This window comes from Lynx canadensis, chromosome B2 (assembly GCF_007474595.2).
Source record: "Lynx canadensis isolate LIC74 chromosome B2, mLynCan4.pri.v2, whole genome shotgun sequence".
Classification (NCBI taxonomy): domain Eukaryota; kingdom Metazoa; phylum Chordata; class Mammalia; order Carnivora; family Felidae; genus Lynx; species Lynx canadensis.
Genome location: NC_044307.1, coordinates 34,277,224 through 34,297,222, shown reverse-complemented (window position 1 = coordinate 34,297,222; position 19,999 = coordinate 34,277,224). Strand labels below are relative to the sequence as shown.

Sequence of the window (19,999 nt, the reverse complement as noted above, 5' to 3'; positions counted from 1 at the left end):
GCTCAGTAAACACTTTTGGGTGATACTAATAATAGTCCTTGCTCATGTGCCAAGCACTTGATCCTCACAACAACCCTATAAGTTACATCTTATTATTATTCCTGTTTTACCAACACAGGAACTGAAACACTGTGAGGTGAACAAACTTGACCAAAGTCACCCAGTTGGTAAGTGGCAGAATGTACTTTCCTAGCCACTGCACTCCACTTCACTCCTGAGACTTATAACTGGACTTGAGGAAGGAAGAGAGGACGTGGCAGGAGAGATGGACGGCAGACCTGATCAAGAATTCACTCCAAGGGCAGTTTTTATTTAGAAATGTGCCTCTACAGCTTGGTGGCAGTCTGAGGGCACATGCCGCTGCCTTGCTTGCTTGTTTGGTCTCTTTTCCAGCCCAGGGCGTAGGGTCCTTGGGGTTAAGGCACAGGATCAAGTTCTCAAGGATCAACATCCCAGACAGCCTCAGTGGTCAGGGGTCTGGGGCTGGTGCCCAAAATAAACAAGGCTCCGTTCTGGACTGTTTCATGGTTAGAGGGCCTGGGCTCCTGGCACCAGGTCCTCAGCTCCCTCTTCTGCAGGGGTTGGCATCACCCACAGGCCAGCTGTGGCCAGGTTCTGGTGGGTATGAGTTTGGGGGGTGGGGAAGGGGATAGCAGAGGCTAATTTTCTGGCGATGGGTCCAGTTTATCTTCCTGGGGGGTGGAAGCCGAGATGGGAGCCTCATCCCCACCGTTGAGGGACTTCAGCTGCTCACTGCTGCTGGGTGAGGGGGTCCTGTTGCCCTGGGATCCCCAGCGGGTCAGGCGCTTTAAGGAGGAGTCACGGCGGGCAAGTGGAAGGGGCTGGAAGCCTGTGAAGGAGCTGCTGGTGGTGGGACGCTTGTCTGGCAGAGAAAAGGCAGCCGTGAGTAAGGAGAAAGGTGCGTGCAAAGGGGACAGGTTGAAGGGCCTTGCCTCAGTCCCTGGGGTAAAGGAGAACCTCCTGACCTTTGATCCCCTGCAGACTCTGTAGATCTGGAGGTATCCCTTTCGCCTTCCTTTCCCTCTCCCCACTCCAGAGAAAGCTCCAGGGTCTACCCCTTCTCACCTCCGGGCTCAATTGGATGCATGAGTCGGTTCATCTGAACATTCCAGTGTTTCACATTGGTGCTGGCCTGGCGCAGCTTCTTCTGGGCAGCCTGTGGGGGACAGGGCCAATGGGGAGTGGGTCAGAGACCCACTAAACAGACCATCCTAAACAGGGTGCCTTGACCTTTTCAGGTTTGCAGTCCCCTTAGAATCTGACAAAGGCTATTGATCACCTCCCCAGAAAAACTCATGCAGGTTCATAAAGAGTGAGATATGTGAACAGAGTTAGCTTCCAGTTTCAGGGGTCTCGTGGGTCCCCAAAGGGTCAAAAATAATCATAATTATGGTTTCCATTCATTAAGCAGCTAAGATGTGCAAAGCATATTTATTATTTTAGTTAACCTCCAGAGCAGAGGCGAACAACAAGGAAGGGCAAAAGAGGTAAAGTGACTTGCCCAGGGACCGACGTTGACCACCGCACCGCACCACCTCTGCAGGACCTAATGCAAAAGCTCTGCTCCACTGCTCACCCAGCCATTAGCAGTGGTTGTAGGGTGAGGGAACCACGGAGGAACTTTCCCTTTCCATGGTACATATTTCTGTGTTCAAATTTTTTACTATGACCATGTTGGCCAACAAAGCGAATAAAACGACATTAATAAGAACATCAAAAATTGTAAAAGAACAACAACGACGACGACATCAACCCCTCTTCCATGGAGATTAGAGCCAAGGTATAGGGACAGCAAGGGAGGGGCTTGGAAGAGTATGAGAACATTTTGCGCAGATCAATAACCATGAAGCAAATTGCAGCTAATGTGCCCTCCGCACTTGCTACATGCTAAATACCACATATCCTCTCCTTTGGTCTTCATAACAATGCTGTTACCGGTCCCCTTCCCCAGGTGAAGCACTTGAAACTCAGAAAGGTCAGGCAACCGGCCTGAGGCCACACAGCCAGGAAGGGTTTCAGGGTTTTCGGGGTTTCAGGGAAGGCTCCGGATCCTGCGGGTTCAGGCGCTCACCCCGCCGGCCTCCACCCTCTGCCACTGCGGGCCTCACCTCCACGTCCTCGTCGGCCCTCTGCCGGTTCTGCCGCACCTCCTCCAGCTGCTGCTGGGCTCGCTGCAGGGAGCGGCTCTGCAGCGCCATCTCCTGCTGCAGCTCTTGCTTCTCCTGCTGCGCCCGCTCGATGTAGCGCTCCTGCTCCTCTTTCAGCTGCAGCAGCTGCTTCAGCTTCTCTTCCTCCTCCTCCAGCAGTCTGCCGGGCGCACACTGTGTCGTCTCCACGGCCGAGGCACCTCGCGGGTGCCCCGCCAGCGGGACGCTGGGGAGTCAGGGAGGGGAACCAGGAGGGGTCCCGCTCAGTCCTACCTGGTCTGGGCTAGGCGCACAGCCTCCTCATCCCGCCGCGCTTTCACCTCCAGTTGCAGGGCCTCCTGAAGCCTCTGCTGCATCTCCTCCAGCTCTTGGATGCGCTGCCGCTGCCGGGCAGCCTCCTCCTTCTTCAGTTCCATCTCAGCTTGCATGGAGGCCCGGGCCTGCGCGGGGACACAGAGCCGCGTCCATGGGGGCACGGCGTGGGGCAGGGAAGGCCGCCGGTAGGCTGCCCTTTCCCCAGGGCTCCGCTAGGCTGGCCCAACTAGCTGTCTCCCGGTGAGGGTCTGGGGGGGCTCCTTCATGTTGGGGTTTCCTGATCTGACCCCTTTCCGGGAGCCTGACTAGGTCAGATAATGGTCAGTGAACAGAGGCTACATGGGGGAAAGGGGCTCGTCACCCCCTGCCTAGCACCAGCCTTAATAATCAGTATTATGTCCTATTAATATTAGGCATTATAACTATAATTAAGGCTAGTACTAGGCAGGGAGTGACTATAATTATAATAATTGTTGTAACAACTAAAGGTGTTCCTTCACTTGATCCTCACCATACCTCTAAGAGCACAGTTCTGTTAGCACCAACATGTCACTGATAAGTAAATGAGGCACAGAGAGGCTAACTTGCCTGAGATCACGAGGCTCCTAAGGGGCAGAGCTGGGATTGAATCCAGGTGTCTGTAACTCCAGTTCTAGATCTCTTAAATCCTATATCTAATTCACCTACATGCCTATCCGCCTCCACATTCGTCCCTCCTTCCTCCCATCCTGCGTTCCCCGAACTGGTTCCACTGTAAACTTAGATCAAGTGTAGTCCAACCTAGTCCAGCGTGGGTCCAAACTCATCCCCAAACGCCGTCTTTAGTTGCTCCTCTGTCCAAGCCCCGCCTCCAGCCAAGGCTTCCGAATTCTAGACCTGTAGCACTCAGCTCCAGCCCCACCCCGTCTTCCATCTCCAGCCATCACTTGGATAGGTTCCTCCTGCACTCCCACCCCTTATCCCGCCCCTGGCACTGGCCCTGTCCCATACGCTTGTTTCATTCAGGTGCACAGGCTCTGTTCCAAGGCCCTCATTCCAAGCCCCGCCTCCACGCACCTCCTTCCCCAGCCCGTGGGCTCCGCCCCCGGCCCAGGCCCCGCCCCCGGCCTTCAGCTCTCTAGCCGGGTCTCCCAGCATCTCTCTGCCCGCTGTCCCCCGCCGGGTGCGGTCCCCACCTGCTCCGCCTCGCGCAATTGGCCCTCGAGGGTCTGCTGCAGCTCGCGGTGCTGGCTGCGGCGTCGCTCCTCCTCCTCCTGCAACAGGCGCTCGGCTTGCCGCTGCGCCTCCTGTAGCAACTCCAGCTCCTGCAGCTTCCGTTCCTTCTCCTCCTGCAGCTGCTGCAGCCGCAGCAGCTCCTCCTCCTTGGCTGCCCGGCGCCGCTCCCGCTGCTCCCGCTGCTCGCGCCGCTTCTGCTTCAGGTCCTTGTGCAACGACGTCTTCCCCTCCGCCTGCAGCCGGATCGCGGTCTGGATGGCTGCGGCGGGAGAGGGAGGGGGTCAGCGGAAGGCTAGCCAGGGGCAGCGGGGTCCTCGAGGTGGTCCACCTCCGGAAAGGGGCCTTAGGAGTTGCTCGAGTCAGTCTCCGGCCTCCCGCTGGACAGTGTTACCACCCCCTTTTCACTAAGGAGGCGACCCAAGCCAGCCGGCGGCGAGCACTCACCAGCTGTCCATTCCTGGCGCTGGCGTGTGTCTGAGGCGCTCATCTCGTACGTTCGGGAGGCTGTCTTCACACAGAACATGCAGCGCTTCCCCTCTCGGTCGGGCAGCACCTGGGAGAGGGCAAGTGGCCCCAGATACGCTGGCTTCACTGGGGTCAGGGTCACACCGGCCGCAGAGACGCTCCAGTTCCATCCCCTACCGGTCCTCGCTGGCCATCCACCCTGGGCACCGCTCCTACTCTGCCAGGAGCCTGGATGGCTTGGCATGGGGGTTAGTTATGGGCGTACTGTGTCCCCATAACCCTTGTAGTCCCCGCTCTTTGGAGGTAGGGCGGGGCCGTTTTCATTTGGTGTCTCTCCATAGGGCCTAGCATGTAGCCCATTACTGAGTGCTTATGCAGATCATTCTTGAACACCTCCTGTGACACGGTCACTATCCAAATCATTCATTTTCACATAGCCCTGCCTGTTGAAAAAGTTCTCCACTCATTCATTCCACAGATATTTTGGAGTGTCTACTGCAGGCGGCTCATCGTTCTAGGCATTTAGGATACCAAGGTGGAGGTGTGCCTAACAGACCAAAATCCCTGCCTCCCCTAAGTCATATTCTAGCGGAAAATAACAGCTGCCACATATTGAACTTCTTATGCTCTAGAGGCCATAGTAATGCTATATATGCATCATTTTTTTCACACCTCCCAAACAACCTTGCCAGGCAGGCATTATTGGCTCCACTTTACAGAAAAAGAAACTGAGGCTCTCACAGGTCGTGGAGCGTGCCCAATTCACACTGCCTGTTAGTGGTGGGGCTCAGTTTTCTGCCCAGCTCTATGCTCTGTCCTCAGTGACACCTGTTTTCTTACGTGACAAAAAATGGGCAGAGCCTAGGATGATTTTTAAAAATGTAAAACAACAGGGGCGCCTGGGTGGCGCAGTCGGTTAAGCGTCCGACATCAGCCAGGTCACGATCTCGCGGTCCGTGAGTTCGAGCCCCGCGTCGGGCTCTGGGCTGACGGCTCGGAGCCTGGAGCCTGTTTCCGATTCTGTGTCTCCCTCTCTCTCTGCCCCTCCCCCGTTCATGCTCTGTCTCTCTCTGTCCCCAAAATAAATAAAAAACGTTGAAAAAAAGAATTAAAAAAAAATGTAAAACAACAAATGTTGATGAGGATGTAGACAGTGGAACCCACATACACTGCTGGTGAAAATGTAAGGTGGTATGGCTGCTATGGAAAACAATTTGGCTATTCCTTAAAAAGTTAAACAGCATTTCCATATGATCTCGCAATTCTACTCCTCAGTGTGTACCCGGAGAAGTGAAAACATATGCCTACCCAGAAACTTCTGTATGGATGTCCAAACCAGCATTATTCACAACAGCAAAAAGACGGAAACAACCCGTTGTCCATTAATGAGTACATAAACAAAATGTCTGTCTACACAATGGAACATTATTCAGCCATAAAAAGGAGTGAAGTTCTGATCCACACCACAGCATGGATGAACCTTGGAATATTATGCTGAGTAAAAGAAGCCAGTCACAAAGGGACAAATATTATATGATTCCATTCTACTCCAGGTACCTAGAACAGGCAAATTTATGGAGACAGAAAGTAGAAAAGAGGTTAGCAGGGGGTGGGGGAGGGGATGAGTTCTTTTTTAATGGGTAGAAAGTTTCTGTTTGGGATGATGAAAAAGCTTTGGAAATAGTGGTAATGATGACACAACATTGTGGATGTACTTAATGCTATGAACTGTACACTTAAATGGCAAATCTCATGATAGATGTGTAGTTTTTACTACAACTAAAAAAAAGTTTAATGTTTACTTACTTCTGAGAAAGAGTGAGACAAAGAGAGAGAGCGAGAAAACATGAATCGGAGAGGGGCGGAGAGAGAGGGAGACATGGAATCCAAAGCAGGCCCCAGGCTCTGAACTGTCATCACAGAGCCCGACTGGGGGCTTGAACCCACAAACCATGAGATCATGACCTAAGCGGAAATCAAGAGTCAGACATTCAACCGACTGACCCACCCAGATGCCCCTCCCCCCCTTTTTTACCACAATTTAAAGAATTGTTTTAAGCCACTAAAATAATAACGGGACAGAGCCAAGGGAGGGAAAGGAGAGGGATGTGGAGAAAGATGAGGGAGGTATAGAGTTGTCAAAGGGAATGGAATTTGGGTGAAGGAGAAAAACTTTTCAAGAGGATTCCTAGAACATTTTGCTGTGTTGTGTGAGGCATAAGCCATCTCTTCTGAAACCGTTAGCAAAATTCACACCTGTGTTCTACCCCTTCACCGTCTCCCTCACCTCCACGCAGCACTGTGCGTCCAGTGGGATGGTACCCCTTTTCTCCTTGCATTCTTCACTCCCAAAATAGCAGAGGCAGCTGGGCTGCAGCTGGAACCAGCGTTCTGTCCAGTTCCTCCTCAGGTGCCCTCGCTTCCACAGGTAGCCCTGTCAGCCAGAGCAGAGTCAGAGGCCTCACCGGCACGCCCCATCCACCCCAGCTGGGGGTCCTCCTCCAGTTCCCAGCTTGGCCTGACCTGCTTCAGGACATCTTGGATGAGTTCCTGATAGACTTCATGGATGGCCATGCTGAGAGTGTCCCGCCCCACACCTCGAAGGCAGCGCCCCGAGTTGAAGAGCTCCAGGAACTGCCAGACGCTGAGCCCTCCGCTGGTCTGGGCTGCCTGGGCTTCCTGGGCCAGCAGCTCTTCCAGCTCACCCAAGCCCACCTCCAAGCTCATGCTGCTGAGCACCTTCTTCAGCAGGTATTCCACCTGGAGGAGAAGGAAAGCCTGGTGGCTGCAGCAGGCAGTTTTGCCTGCGACAATACCAGAGGGTGCCCCCTCTCGCTCCCCAGAGCCTAGACAGGGGTGACCAGGTACAGGGAGTGGGGGACCAGAGGACTAAATGTTGGTGGAAACCAGGGTAGATTTGGGAGGGGATCCTGGAGCCCCAACCTCAATTCAGGCATCCCCTTCCCCTCCCCAACCTCCAGTCCCACGTCCCACTCCTTCATGCTTTAAATTAAAGGCAGGGTGAAGGCTGAGGGCCAGGGGCCAGGCAGAAGCAGCAAATCATAGAACACGTCAGAGGGGGTGCAAGGGCCCTGTCATCCAATACCCTTACTTTGCAGATGACAACACTGAGGCCCAAAGGGGGAAGTGGCTTGTGCTAAATCATACAGCAAGTTGGTGGCAGCAAGAACTCGATTCAGGTCTCCTGAATCCCATCTGAGTCCTTATTCCAAGCCCAAGCTCCAACCCAGAGGATCCTTCCCTTATGGGAGGTTAAGGGGATTGGGGGTGGTGGTAAGCAGGGCAGGGACAGGAAACCTGCTACAGAGGAACAGGAAGTAGTGGTTGGGGTACATCCTGCTGCAGTTTGTTCATACATGTTGATCGCAGCAGCAAGCAGCCTTCTGGCCAATGAGGGGCCACCTTGCCCTGACGGGAGTCTGACAGGGGTGCTGAACCAGGTGTAGAGAGACACATGTCCCTTTCCTGCCCCAGCAGCTTCTTGGGAAACTCTCTTGCTCTGGAGGCTCCTGGGTCTCAGCTGGGAGTGTGTGTGTGGGGGGGGGGGGGTAGGTGTACCAGTTCAGGGATTAGATATTTCCCTCACCCTTCCCACAAACAGAAGCAAGGAGACAAATCTGAGTGCAGTTGGATGTGCCAGGACTTGTAAACACGGAGGATTCCTCCCCTCTATACCTTAAGACCTAAATTGACCCTGGCATCTTCATAGTCACCAAAAGGTCAGGAGAAGGCTGAACAGATGGGGGAGAGAGGTGGGAAGTGGTTGGGGGGCACCTGAGTTGAGGCAGTAGAGCCTCTACTCCCAGCATACCCTCTATGGAGCCCTAATTTGGGTTGGCCCTGGCTCTCCCCAAATTACAGAAGACAGGAAGGGAAAAATCTAGAGCCAGAGCCAGATTTGGTTGCCCCACCCCCCTGGGGTAATTGGACAGCTATCCCAGGAAAGTCTCCCTTCCTCTCATATAGTACCCTTCTCAGACTGCTACGGTGCCTTAAATCCTGCCATTTGATCTTAAATCGTTTTCATTTTTAAAAGCCCAGTAAGGTATCAGGCATTTACAGCTCTGTGTAAATAGAGTCTACAGGTCATTTTCCTACTCTGAGGGTTAACAGAGTCTTGAAGTAAGTGTAGTTTTGGTTCTCCCTGGGGGACGGCACAATTATTCTGGTCCAGGCAATTCTAGCATCTGGGGACAGCTGGGGGCAGAGAGGCACCAGCATGGGAAGACCAAGAAGAAGGGGGTTGTGGGAAAGTTGCAGAGATGATTCATGGTTTTGCTGAGGCCTGGCCCCAGTGATTCTGGGGCTGCCATTACCCTCACCTCATCAGGAACCATGATCAGAGGGTACTTGTCCTCAGACAGGAAGTTGAAGAGGCACCAGAGGCGGAAGGCATCCTCATTGGAGAGCATGCTGTTCCCGTTGCTGTCCACCCGATAGTTCTTCTTGGCCGTCAGGGTCCAACACAGCTCATCAAAGTGCTCCTTAACGAAAGCCCCCTCCTCCACCTGCCACCAGGCCTGCGTGTCAGCCCAAAGGCCGCCCCATCCTTGCTCTACCACCAAACAAGCCTGCAGCTGCTTTCTTGGGGTCACCTACTCCCCTGCTCCCTACCCTGCCAAGTTGGGGCTCTAACTTGAGGAATCCCTGAGCTGCTTACCAGGTAACTAGCTGATTCCACACCTCCCACACCAATCCACACCCACCCAAGTCCCCTGCCAACAGAGAAACACTAGCGCCTCAGCCCAGGGGAAAAAGAAGTGGAGGCCAAGGGAGGATGGACAATCAAGAAGAGAAGAGAGTGACAGCTGGGAGGAGCAGGGGGCACAGCACTGGGGAGGCTGGAGAGCCTTCTGTAAAGGTTACAGCTGGAAATGGGGGGTGAGCCTAGGTAGGAATGGGGTGGAAGTGTGGAGGCTGAGGTGAGGGAGATTGAGGGTGAGTTAAGGGAAGCAGGGAGGGGGACAGGGGGCTGCAGTGTGAAAGAAGGAGCTGGGAGGGTAGGGATGGACAGTGGGGACAGAAGTGGGGGTTTATAGGTGGGAGGAGTTAGGGTGGCAGTGTATTGGGGTGCTGGCCAGACTGGGGAGTGGGGAGAGGTTAGAGGTGCCCCCTCAAGCTAGGCCCCACCTTGTCCAGGATGTACTTGTTGAGGTAAGGCATGTATCCTTGGCTGGACACGGGGCCATCGTCATCGTCCCGGAAGTGCTCCTCCAGAGCCACAGGGTCGTGGGGGATGTGCAGGACCGTGTACAGGTTGTGGGACAGCACCTGAGACAGAGTGGCAGTTTGCCTTCCTGTGCCCCAACCAAAACTGGGCCAGAGGACTGTTCCCTGGCTTGTCCCCATTCCCATCCTGGCTAAGTCCTCTGCATACATGATGCAATTCAATCATAACTAAAACTTATGTATTTATATAGACAACGGAATACAATTCAGTCATAAAAAAGAAGAAAATCTTGCCATTTGCAACAACGTGGGTGGAACTTGAGGGCACTATGCTAAGTGAAATTAGAGAAAAATATATACCATATGATCTCACTTACATGTGGAATCTAAAAAACAAATAAACACCCCCTCCCCCGTAAGCTCACAGATACAGAAAGCAGACATGGTTACCAGGGGCAGGGGGTAGGGAGGTAGGTGGAATGCATGAAGGGGGGTCAAAAGGTACAACTTCCAATTATAAAATAAGTTATGAGGATGTAAAGTATAACATGGAGACTATAGTTAATAATACTGCATACATATTTGAAAGTTGCTAAGAGTGGATCTTAAAAATTCTCATTACAAGAAAAAAGTTGTAAAAAAAAAGAAAAGAAAAAAGTTGGGTAAGTATGTATGGTGACAGACGTTAACTAGACATTGTGGTGATCATTTCACAATATATACAAATATCACATCATGATGCTGTATACCTGAAACTAAGATGTTATATGACAATTATACTTCAATAAAAAACAAACAAACAAAAAAAGAAACCTAAAACGTATACCCTTACTATGCACTAAGCACACTGAGTGAAGTACTTTACACATAATTCATTTAATCCCCATAACAACTGTTAATATCCCCATTTTACAGATGAGGTGAAAGAGCTGGGCTTCAAACCCACGCAGCCATGTTCTTAGCCACTTCGTTAGGTAGGGATGTCCTCTTTCTACAGACAAGGACACTGAGGCTCAAGGGATTCAATAACTTGCCCAAGGATTCACAGTAAGCAAGAGTCTGGGATTCAAATCCAGCTCTGAAGATCCCAAAGCCCAGGTGCTTCCCAGGATGCTGGGCTATCTATCAGCAGGGAGGTGGCTGTCACACCAGGGCAGAAGCCTCAAATGTCTCATCATTTCCATCAAAGACTCAGTGTTCGGGCTGCAGTGTGCCTAGCTCCGGGAAAGGCAAGTGCAGTTCCAGTCACTGCCCTTCAAAGATGGAAGGGAGCTGGAAAGGGCTCAAAGAAGGGTCACGAAAAATGGTCTGTGACATGTGGAGGAAAAGGCCTAGAAGGGATGGTGGCCATGGTGGTGTGGAGGGGAAACATGGGTTGGTTAACAAACCCATGATATAAGAACAAAGAAGTTGAAGTTTGAACAAAAGCAGGAAAAAATAAAACTGCCTCAGGTAGTCCTCTTATAGCACTTATCACAGTGGTAATGATGAAAATGGTCATTATTGCACACCTACTATGTGGCAGCCACTGTATGAGGTGCTTTCTATACCCCATGTCTAAAATCCACAACTGCGATACACAGATATAATTATCCCCGTTTTTTAGATGAAGGTGCTCAGCCTTGGAGAAGTTGAGAGTAAGTGGCCAAGCTGAGGCTGGAACCAGGTGTGCCTCCCTATTAAAATACTGACCCTGAGACTCTTTCTCCAGGTAGATGGTGAACTCTGGAGGCAATGTTTCTGTTCATTTCTACCACCCAGCCCCTATGTCCTCTTTTGCACACTGAAGGCAGTCAACAAATGCTGTGTTTAAGGGCTGCTTCCACCCACCAACAGTTAAGCTTAGGATCAGGTCCTGAGGCAGGAGCTGGCAACACCCCAGGGATGGTACCATGCCAAGTCTTCACTTCTTTATTCTCTTATGAGAGAAGATGGGACAAAGGATTGACACTTGCCCCCAGTATTCTGCTGGGCCTCAGGCTCGACTTAACAAAGAGGGAAGTTGGAAGACCCAGCAAGAGGGTGTTTCTGTTTTCGCTCATACCTCTCTGGGAAGCCATCCCTGACCCCCACCCCAACCCTGGTTCCCGTGCTCTTCAAATCATCTCATGTGCCATATTTGGTTTTGCTTCTCTTGTTCTAGAGGACATCTTAAGTTTCTTCCTGATGAACTCTGCCTTCTTCTCCCTTATTTGGTAATGGAGCCCTGATTTTTCTTTGAGAAGCACCTCTCCCCCATTCTCAATATCTGTGGTAATTGACCGCGTGCACCCTGACCCGACCTGGGGCAGGGGGTGGGCACATCAGAGTCACGGTGATTGGCTGAAGGAAAGGCACGTGACCAAACCTGGGGCAATAAAAATCAGCCCTACGATTTAGGCTTCCTCTAGTGGAAAGAGGTATACTTTGTAAAGCTGTTAGAAGGTAGTCACCTTCACCCTCTACCCCTCAGTTTCATAGTCAGTAAAACAATGGGATAGTAACTGTCACCTGGAGAGGCTGTGAGGCTGGAAAGGATTATGGAGAGTGCCAGAGTTAGGTCTGCACAGAGCTAATGTTAGTTCTCTTTCTGCGTAGAAAGTGCAATTAAAAAAATTTTTTTTCAACGTTTATTTATTTTTGAGAGACAGAGACAGAGCACGAGCAGGGGAGGGGCAGAGAGAGAGGGAAACACAGAATCCGAAACAGGCTCCATGCTGTCAGCATAGCACCTGGCGCCAGGCTCGAACAAGGCAGTCATGAGAACTGGACCTGAGCCGAAGTTGGACGCTTAACCAACTGAGCCACCCAGGTGCCCCCAAAGTGCAATTTTTTAACCTCACATATGGACATAGATCTTGACTGATATCAGGTACTGAAGAGACTATGAAGAAATGGGGATTTGAATGCTCTACTGCTGAGGTGTGAATTAATCTCTCTGGAGGGCAAGAACCTATCAAACTTAAAATTGGGCATGACCCCCAAATTTCTAATCATCTAACCTATAGATGCTCAAGGGAACAGAGCTACATGTACAAGAATGTTCACTGAAGAATTGTTTATAATATGAGGAATTGGAGACAGCTAGGCTTCTTCAGTAGGGGGACAGGTACACCGTGTCATGGACCTATGTGTGGTTGGAAAGATTTTACCTCTGACGCTTGTGTGCTTATGGGCAAGTGGTTTAACATCTCTAAGACCTTATCTCCTCTGTGAGAATAATAAGGGGGCCTACTCCAAAAGGTTTCTTAGGGGCGCCTGGGTGCCCTCAGTCAGTTAAGCATCTGACTCAAGTCATGCTCAGGTCATGATCTCACAGTTCATGAGATGGAGCCCCCACTCCCTGCTGAGTGTGGAACCTGCTTGGGACTCTCTCTCTCCCCTGCTCTCTGCCCCTCCCCCACTTGAGCTCTGTCTCTCTCTCTCAAAAAATAAACAAATAAATAAATAAACATTAAAAAAATTCCCAGAGGTGCCTGGGTAGCTAAGTTGGTTAAATGTCTGACTCTTGGTTTTGACTCAGGTCATGATCTCACCGTTTGGTGGGTTCCAGCCCCGCACTGGGCTCTGCGATGGCAGCGTGGAGCCTGCTTTGGATTCTCTGTCTCCCTCTCTCTCTACCCCTCCTGCACTTGCACTATCTCTCTCAAAATAAATTAACATAAATAAACAAATAAGTAAATAAATAAAGTAAATAAATAAATTTCCAAAGGGTGTTGTTTTTTTTTTTTTTAATTTTTTTTTCAACGTTTATTTATTTTTGGGACAGAGAGAGACAGAGCATGAACGGGCGAGGGGCAGAGAGAGAGGGAGACACAGAATCGGAAACAGGCTCCAGGCTCCGAGCCATCAGCCCAGAGCCCGACGCGGGGCTCGAACTCACGGACCGCGAGATCGTGACCTGGCTGAAGTCGGACGCTTAACCGACTGCGCCACCCAGGCGCCCCAAGGGTGTTTTTTTTTTTTTAGAATGAAGAGGTCAGCATAGCACCTGGTACGGAGCTCATTTAATAAAAGTTGTGTGCTATTTTTATTATTATGCTTTTATGAACACACATGGAAAGATATGCATAATATACTGGTTGGTGAAAAAAAAACAAGCTGTAGAGTGGAATGTTTGTAAAATAAATGTGTGCAAAGATTAGGTTGAACCCTAGCAAATTGCAGTTTTAATAGGTTGAAACAATAAAATGTCAGCAATTTCATACGGCCCAACCTAATGTGTTTATTTGTACATAGGAAAAATCTAGAAGACTCAGCAGACTGTTAACAGCTATCACCCCACCATCCTTCCCCAGGGAGGGGAGGAACTTTCATCATATTTAACATTACGTTTGTCTTTGAATTTTTTTTAAACCAGTAACATGTTTTACTTAAATACATTTCATCTTCTCTAAAATTATATTCTTCTACACTCTGAATTCTTTTTTTTAACCAAGAGGATTTGTTTTTATGACAAAAATTTAAAGCCACAGAGATAAAAAAACAAAGAGTGCCATTAACCACTAATGCACCCTGTTATTAAGTTGGTCTATAATGACATTTATTTGCTATTCCCTTTTTGTGCGAGCATTTCTGGGTGTTCTACATTCCTTGAGGGCAGCAAGGACTCTAAGCTCAGGCCTGATTCCAGAGTTCAGTATCATGTCCCCCACAAGATAAATGTTTTTGTCTGACTCAAGTCTAACTTACATGCTCCAATGGTTTCCCATTTTTCTCAGAGTAAAATTCCAAGTCCTTCCAGAGGCCTCAGGCCCCATATGACCTGGCCTCCTGCACCTTCTCTGACTTCATTCCTCTTGCTCACTACTCTGCCAGGCACACATTTGCCTCAGGGCCTTTGTACTTGCCATCCCTTCAGCCTGGAACATCCTTCTTCCAGGTGCAGGCATGGCACATACTCTCTTCTCCTTCCGGTCTTTAACTTAGACGTCACCTTCTCAAGACCACCTTATTTAAATCTATAACCCCATCCCCTCTACCCCAACCCCCCACTCTCCATCCCCATTTCTGCTTTATTTACTCTCATGTCATGTATCATCTTCCATCACGTGATACATTTTTACTTATTTTATCATCTGTATTTTCTGACTAGGATGGTAGCACCACCATGGGAGGATTTTTGTCTGTTTTATTCACTGCTGTATCATGGGTCTGGCACATAAGAAACTCAGTAAATATCTGTTGAATGAAATTAAATGCTTCATGGGAAGAAGTGGGAGAAATACAAAGTCAGGCAGACATGTACTGAATCTCTCTGAGCAAATTAATCTCACTGGGACTTAGTTTTTGTATCTCTAAAAACAGCATTCAAAGAGATGCTGTGCAAACCCCCTTCCCACCCCCGGATAGAACCTGCCACACGGCAGTACAGTTATTTGAGCTGTTCCTCACTTCGGTTCATTCGTCCACACTGTCCTCTAAGACATACCTTCCTCACCTGTACCTTTTGCCAGTGGAATCTGAGGGGCCCGGGACAGAGGCTCCAATCCCTGTGAGCCGTCAGGTGTCGGGACCAGAAGCAATTAAGGCTCCAGACACTCAGGGCTCAGGGCTTCTCCCCCAGAGAGCTCGGTAGACCTCAGACTGCCAGGCTTCCTGTGCCTGGGTGCTGGTTGGGGCTAGAGGTGGTGAGAGGGTGTGACCAGGGGAGGGTCAGGCTGGAAAGGAAATGGCAGGGGCGGAGGCCAGAATGCGCAGGAGCTCACTGGGCTGATTTCAATCAATCCTCAGCCCTGGAGGCAGGGACTCTCATTATCCTCCTTTTACAGATGAGGAAATCAAGGCTCAGAGAGGTTAAGCATCTTGCTGGAAGTCTGCCTCTAAAGCCCTACTCTTGATCTCTCTGCTACATTAGCTCTGGCTGAGCATCAGAATCACCTGGGGAGCTGGTGAAACTGAAATACGGTGGGGCCCGCCCAGACTTACTGACTCAGAGTTTCCAGGGGTGGGGTCCAGGTGCTTGTAGTTTTCACAAGCTGCTATTCAGGCTCCCTCACAGAGGACTCTCACAGTCTCACCCCCAACCCAGGCAACCTCTGACCTCTGAGTTGACAGCAACTGACCTTTGAGAGGTTTCATTTACTCACTGTTTCCTGTGGAGGCATGTGGGGAAATGGTTCTCCTCTAGGGGCTTGTGAGTTCCCTAAAAAATCAAGTGTGGGGATGGGGCAGGTGCCAGGGCCCATGGTCTTGCGGTTCCCAGACTTCGCTCGGGAACTCAGATATGAGGGGTTTGGGAACCCATAAGGAGCACCAACTAATGGCTGCAAAGACGGTAAATAATCTCTCTTTCCTATACGGCCTATCGTTTTTTAAGTGTATCTCAGTGTCAGGAGATACTTTTAAATTATATAGATCCTTTAATTTTTTTTTTTTTCAACGTTTATTTATTTTTGGGACAGAGAGAGATAGAGCATGAACGGGGGAGGGGCAGAGAGAGAGGGAGACACAGAATCGGAAACAGGCTCCAGGCTCTGAGCCGTCAGCCCAGAGCCCGACGCGGGGCTCGAACTCACGGACCGCGAGATCGTGACCTGGCTGAAGTCGGACGCCCAACCGACTGCGCCACCCAGGCGCCCCTATATAGATCCTTTAAAGAGTTACAACCAGCAGATAATAAAGTATAACTACTATCAGGAGGGAGGACCCCTGGGGATTTCAAAAAGGTGAGAATCTCTGAATGAGTTGTGCGCCTGCTGAGAGCAAGAAAGGGCTAGAAGGGGCTGAGGGCAGGCACCAAAGAAAGAGGCTCAGAAAAGGGAAAAGAGAGGCTGCATCAAGGATCAATTTCACCTACTTGATGTACTTTGTCAAAATTTATTTAGAAAAAAACCCCTTTTTATCTTAGTAATCTAGCTGGATAGCTTGGAGATCCCCAGTTCAACCCACTGGCTTTACAGATGAGAAACTAGAAATTCAGAGATGGGCAGTCACTTGCCCAAGGTCACCTAGCTGGGAAGGAGTTTAGAAGTCCAGGCCTATGTGGCTCTGAGTCAAGTGTTCTGCACACCACGAAATCATCCTCCCTCTGCCCACCATCCTAGGCTGGGGAGACCAGCAGTAGGTAGGGGTCAGAACAAAAAAGCTGAAGATCGCAGCCAGCAGATTCTTGGACTGGAGTTGTTCTTAACCTCCCCTCCACAGAGGAGAAGGCTGCTGTCCCTCTCCTGAGGCAGAGCCTGCTGTCCCTCTCCTGAGGCAGAGCCTGAAGCTCAGGAGCCTGAAAGACCTAAAAAAGTCAAGTGGGGGGGGGGGTGCCTGGATGGCTCAGTCGGTTAAGCATCTGACTTCAGCTCAGGTCATGATCTCACGGTTGGTGAGTTCGAGCCCCACATCAGGCTCTGTGCTGACAGCTCAGAGCCTGGAGCCTGCTTTGGATTCTCTTTCTCCCTCTCTCTCTGCCCCTCCCCTGCTCATGCTCTGTCTCAAAAATAAATAAAACATTAAAAAATAATAATAATAAAAAGCCCAGTGGGTAAGGCCCCAGCTCTTGCCTGTCAAGGGGAAGGGGTAGGCCTGCTGCCTCCTGAGATATCATCGAGCCAGAGACTTTCTGCTCCATCCACATCCCCAGTCTCAGGCCCCTCACCCCCAATTCTCAGCTAATCCCTCACTAGGTTCAGAACCAAGGCTGCTCCCCTAGGGAAGAGGAGTCCTCAACTCCTGGTAAATTTTGTGCTCAATCTAAATCCATCCTGGGCAGCAGTGCCATTCATATTGGCTAACTGTACTTTCCTCAACTGGACAAAGGCCATTGTACTTTCTACAAGAATTCAGAGAGAGGAAGACTCATCTGCTCTGTCCTCCAAGTCTTCTCTTCTCCGGAGAAAACAATGCTGACTCCTTGGGTAATTCTCAGAGGGCTTGCTGACAGCCAGTGGCAGCCCTTCTCCCAACACATCAGGGAAGTGGTGACTGTCACAGACAGGCACAGCTTGCTGGGCTGGTTCAGTTCTCTGGCCTGGTCCCAACTGAGGACCCCAAGGCCAGGGACAGTGTTGGTGAGGACAGATTAATCCCAAGATCTTTTCCCTTCTCTCCCAAGTCTTTTCAGGGGTGGGGTTGGCCCCACTGGTATACCTCTCATCTGCTTCTTCCTCTGGCTTCTGACCACTTCTCTATTGCTCCTTTGCCTTTCCGGCATCCCCACCCCCAACACTATCACTACTTCCTCCTCTTCCAGTATCCACCACTATGGTCTTGGGAAAGAACTGCCTTCCCTATCTTTCTCGTGTGTGACATGGGCCTTACCACTTCTGCCCCACCCACCACCTGGCCCAAGACTCCTACCACTAGCACAGATTCTCAGAGTGGACGCATTTTCTGTTGAGTGGGGGAGAAATCTACCTTTGATCCTATGTGGCCAAAGCTGCTTGCAGTGGGCTCAATTTGAACTGTGAAGGGATACAGACAGTGGACAGTTCAAGTATGTAAGCTCCTAATATAACCTTCCCTGAAAATACCCAACCAGTGGGGGTGAGGTGTGGGCATCGATCCAGTTGGGAGGCCAAGAAAAGAAGGTTAAGGTAGAAAGCCTTACTGGCTGATAGCCAGGAAAAGGGGACCCACCTGAGGGCTGTACCTTCCATAGATAGCCTGGAGAGGTTATAGGAGCTATAGGTAATAGGCAGAAAATGGTATCTTGGAGACAACAAACTATGGAGGTTGGGATTATTTCTATAAAATATTAATGAGAGTGGGAGGTGGATGCAGGGCACGGGTTTTTGCAGGGATGGATTTTGGATGATCTACTTTTCTTCTGTCTGTACTGAAGCCCCTGCTAGATGACATGATCTGCAATAAAATGATTTAAATAGAATGTAAGGAAGAACCTGCCTGTTGAGGAATCCTCCCAGATGATCAAAGGTGGTAACGGACTATCTTTCCTGGGGGTGCCAAGAATCATTTTTTGGATGCTCGTAAGTCTGGCTAAGGGGTAGATTATGGGATAGGACCAGTTTGGCACATCCAAGTTTATTGCATTGAAATTCAGCAAAGTAGGAGGTTGGATTGGGGGTGGGGCATAGTGCCTATCCTGCCCCACTCATCTCTCCCAGGTTTCCAGGCACCTCCTACCTTAATCATTAAGAATGGAGGTTTCCTTGAGGCTACATTCCACCTTTGGGGGTGCCCAGATCGGACACCAGAAATTTAGGGCCTAGCTTTACGCCAGGCACATAGTTGCTCAGTAAACATGTGAATTGAATGAATGGTCCCTTAAGAGAGGTCACAGAGAGCCGAGGCTTACCCTGTTCCTATCTCCCAGTGGTCCCTCGTTTCAGTGGCCTAGGGCCTTGCTTCTTCCCCACTAACTAGGGTGGAGAAGGCCACACTAAGCTAGGACTAGAGGAAGGAAGGAAACTTTTTGATCGCCTAGGAATTGTCTAGGACCAAGAACTGAACCGTACATAGGACAATCACTGATGGAGCTCTTCCTGGGCTCAGATTCCACCCCCTCCCTACCTGAGGTCCCAAGGCCAAAGGGAACAGTTTCCCAACCTGGTGTGTGGGAGGAGGGGAGGCTGAGCTGGGCAGCAGCAGAACAGGGTCTTGGTCCTTGCCCCTTCCCGGTGCTGTTGCACCTGGGAGACAAGAGTTCAGAGGAGCTGTTCTCTGCCAAAGATGACCAAGTCAGCCTGGCTTGGAACTGGGAGAGGCTCTTTAAGCCACTCTCTCAGCTCCGGGAGGAAGTGACTGACAAGTACTAGCTAACTGTCTCTCTTCAAAACCAGGAGGAAGCAGCAGGAAGGAGTAGGGTGCGTGCCCAAGCTTCACTCTGGGGAGATGTGTGCTCAACACACGGAGTATGGGATGTCGCCTGGCCTGTTGGCCTTCAAAACCTAATGATGCCACCTCCACCCTCCCAAGAGTTGGGGGTTGGGGGCAGGGCTCTGGGCAAAAGCTCTGCACGTACTTTCCTGGGGCCTCAGAACGTGGGCAGCAGGATCTACCAGGCTATGTTGTCCTGCTTACCCAGTACTGTCTCCCCTCCCCAGGCCTGGGCCTCTGGATGGCTGAGTGCCCGGGGAGCAGCACAGCGTTCATGCCTGGCTCCTGGGCTGCAGGGGCTGATGAGGCATGTCTGCCGGCCTCCCCTGGGCCCCGGGTGCCCCTCACCTTGAGCTGGGACTTGGAGACCTTGCCGCTCTTCTCCACGTCCAGTGCGGTGAAAGCGTACCAGATGGACTTAAGCAGCTCCTTGCGCAGGGCCATTGCTGAGGTGCCCGCCCGGCCCGGGGGCGGCTCTGACACCGAGATCCGGTTTCAGGAAATGCAAACGGCTGCAGAGACCGCAGAGGGGCCATGGCGCGGAGCAAGAGCTCCACCTGCCTGCTTGCATGGGGCTCCCCGTGCTGGCAGGAACCAGCCTGTTGCTCTTGCAGCGCTCAGTGGCCCCACTCCCTGTGTGGGACCTCGGCACCAGACCCTGGAAGGCCAGAGCCCTGGTTCTGTTCAGTGCAGCTCCCTAGGCGTGAGGCCCTTTAGAAGCCTCCTCAGCCTCACAACCTTCTGGGGCTTCCTGCGCTCCCAGAGGCAGCTTGCTGAGGGGAAAAAGCAAGTCCACCCTCCTGACTGTAGAAGGGTGGCATTAGGGGATATCCTGTCTCAATTCCACACTTACCAGACAGGAGGCCTTGGATGAATTACTTAACCTCCTTGACCAG

General features: G+C 51.0%; 1 protein-coding gene across 1 annotated transcript; it reads right to left on the bottom strand.

Annotated features, from left to right (window-relative positions):
• Positions 1–284: 284 nt before the first annotated feature.
• On the bottom strand, positions 285–19,583 carry DEF6 (DEF6 guanine nucleotide exchange factor). Its single transcript, XM_030315321.1, has 11 exons — positions 19,452–19,583; positions 9,315–9,455; positions 8,507–8,692; positions 6,687–6,923; positions 6,451–6,597; positions 4,143–4,251; positions 3,659–3,957; positions 2,442–2,608; positions 2,130–2,328; positions 1,087–1,177; positions 285–883 (listed from the first exon to the last, which is right to left on the bottom strand). The coding sequence occupies exons 1-11, from the start codon at positions 19,545–19,547 to the stop codon at positions 660–662; spliced, it is 1,896 nt and encodes a 631-aa protein (XP_030171181.1). The 5' UTR covers positions 19,548–19,583; the 3' UTR covers positions 285–659.
• Positions 19,584–19,999: the final 416 nt, after the last annotated feature.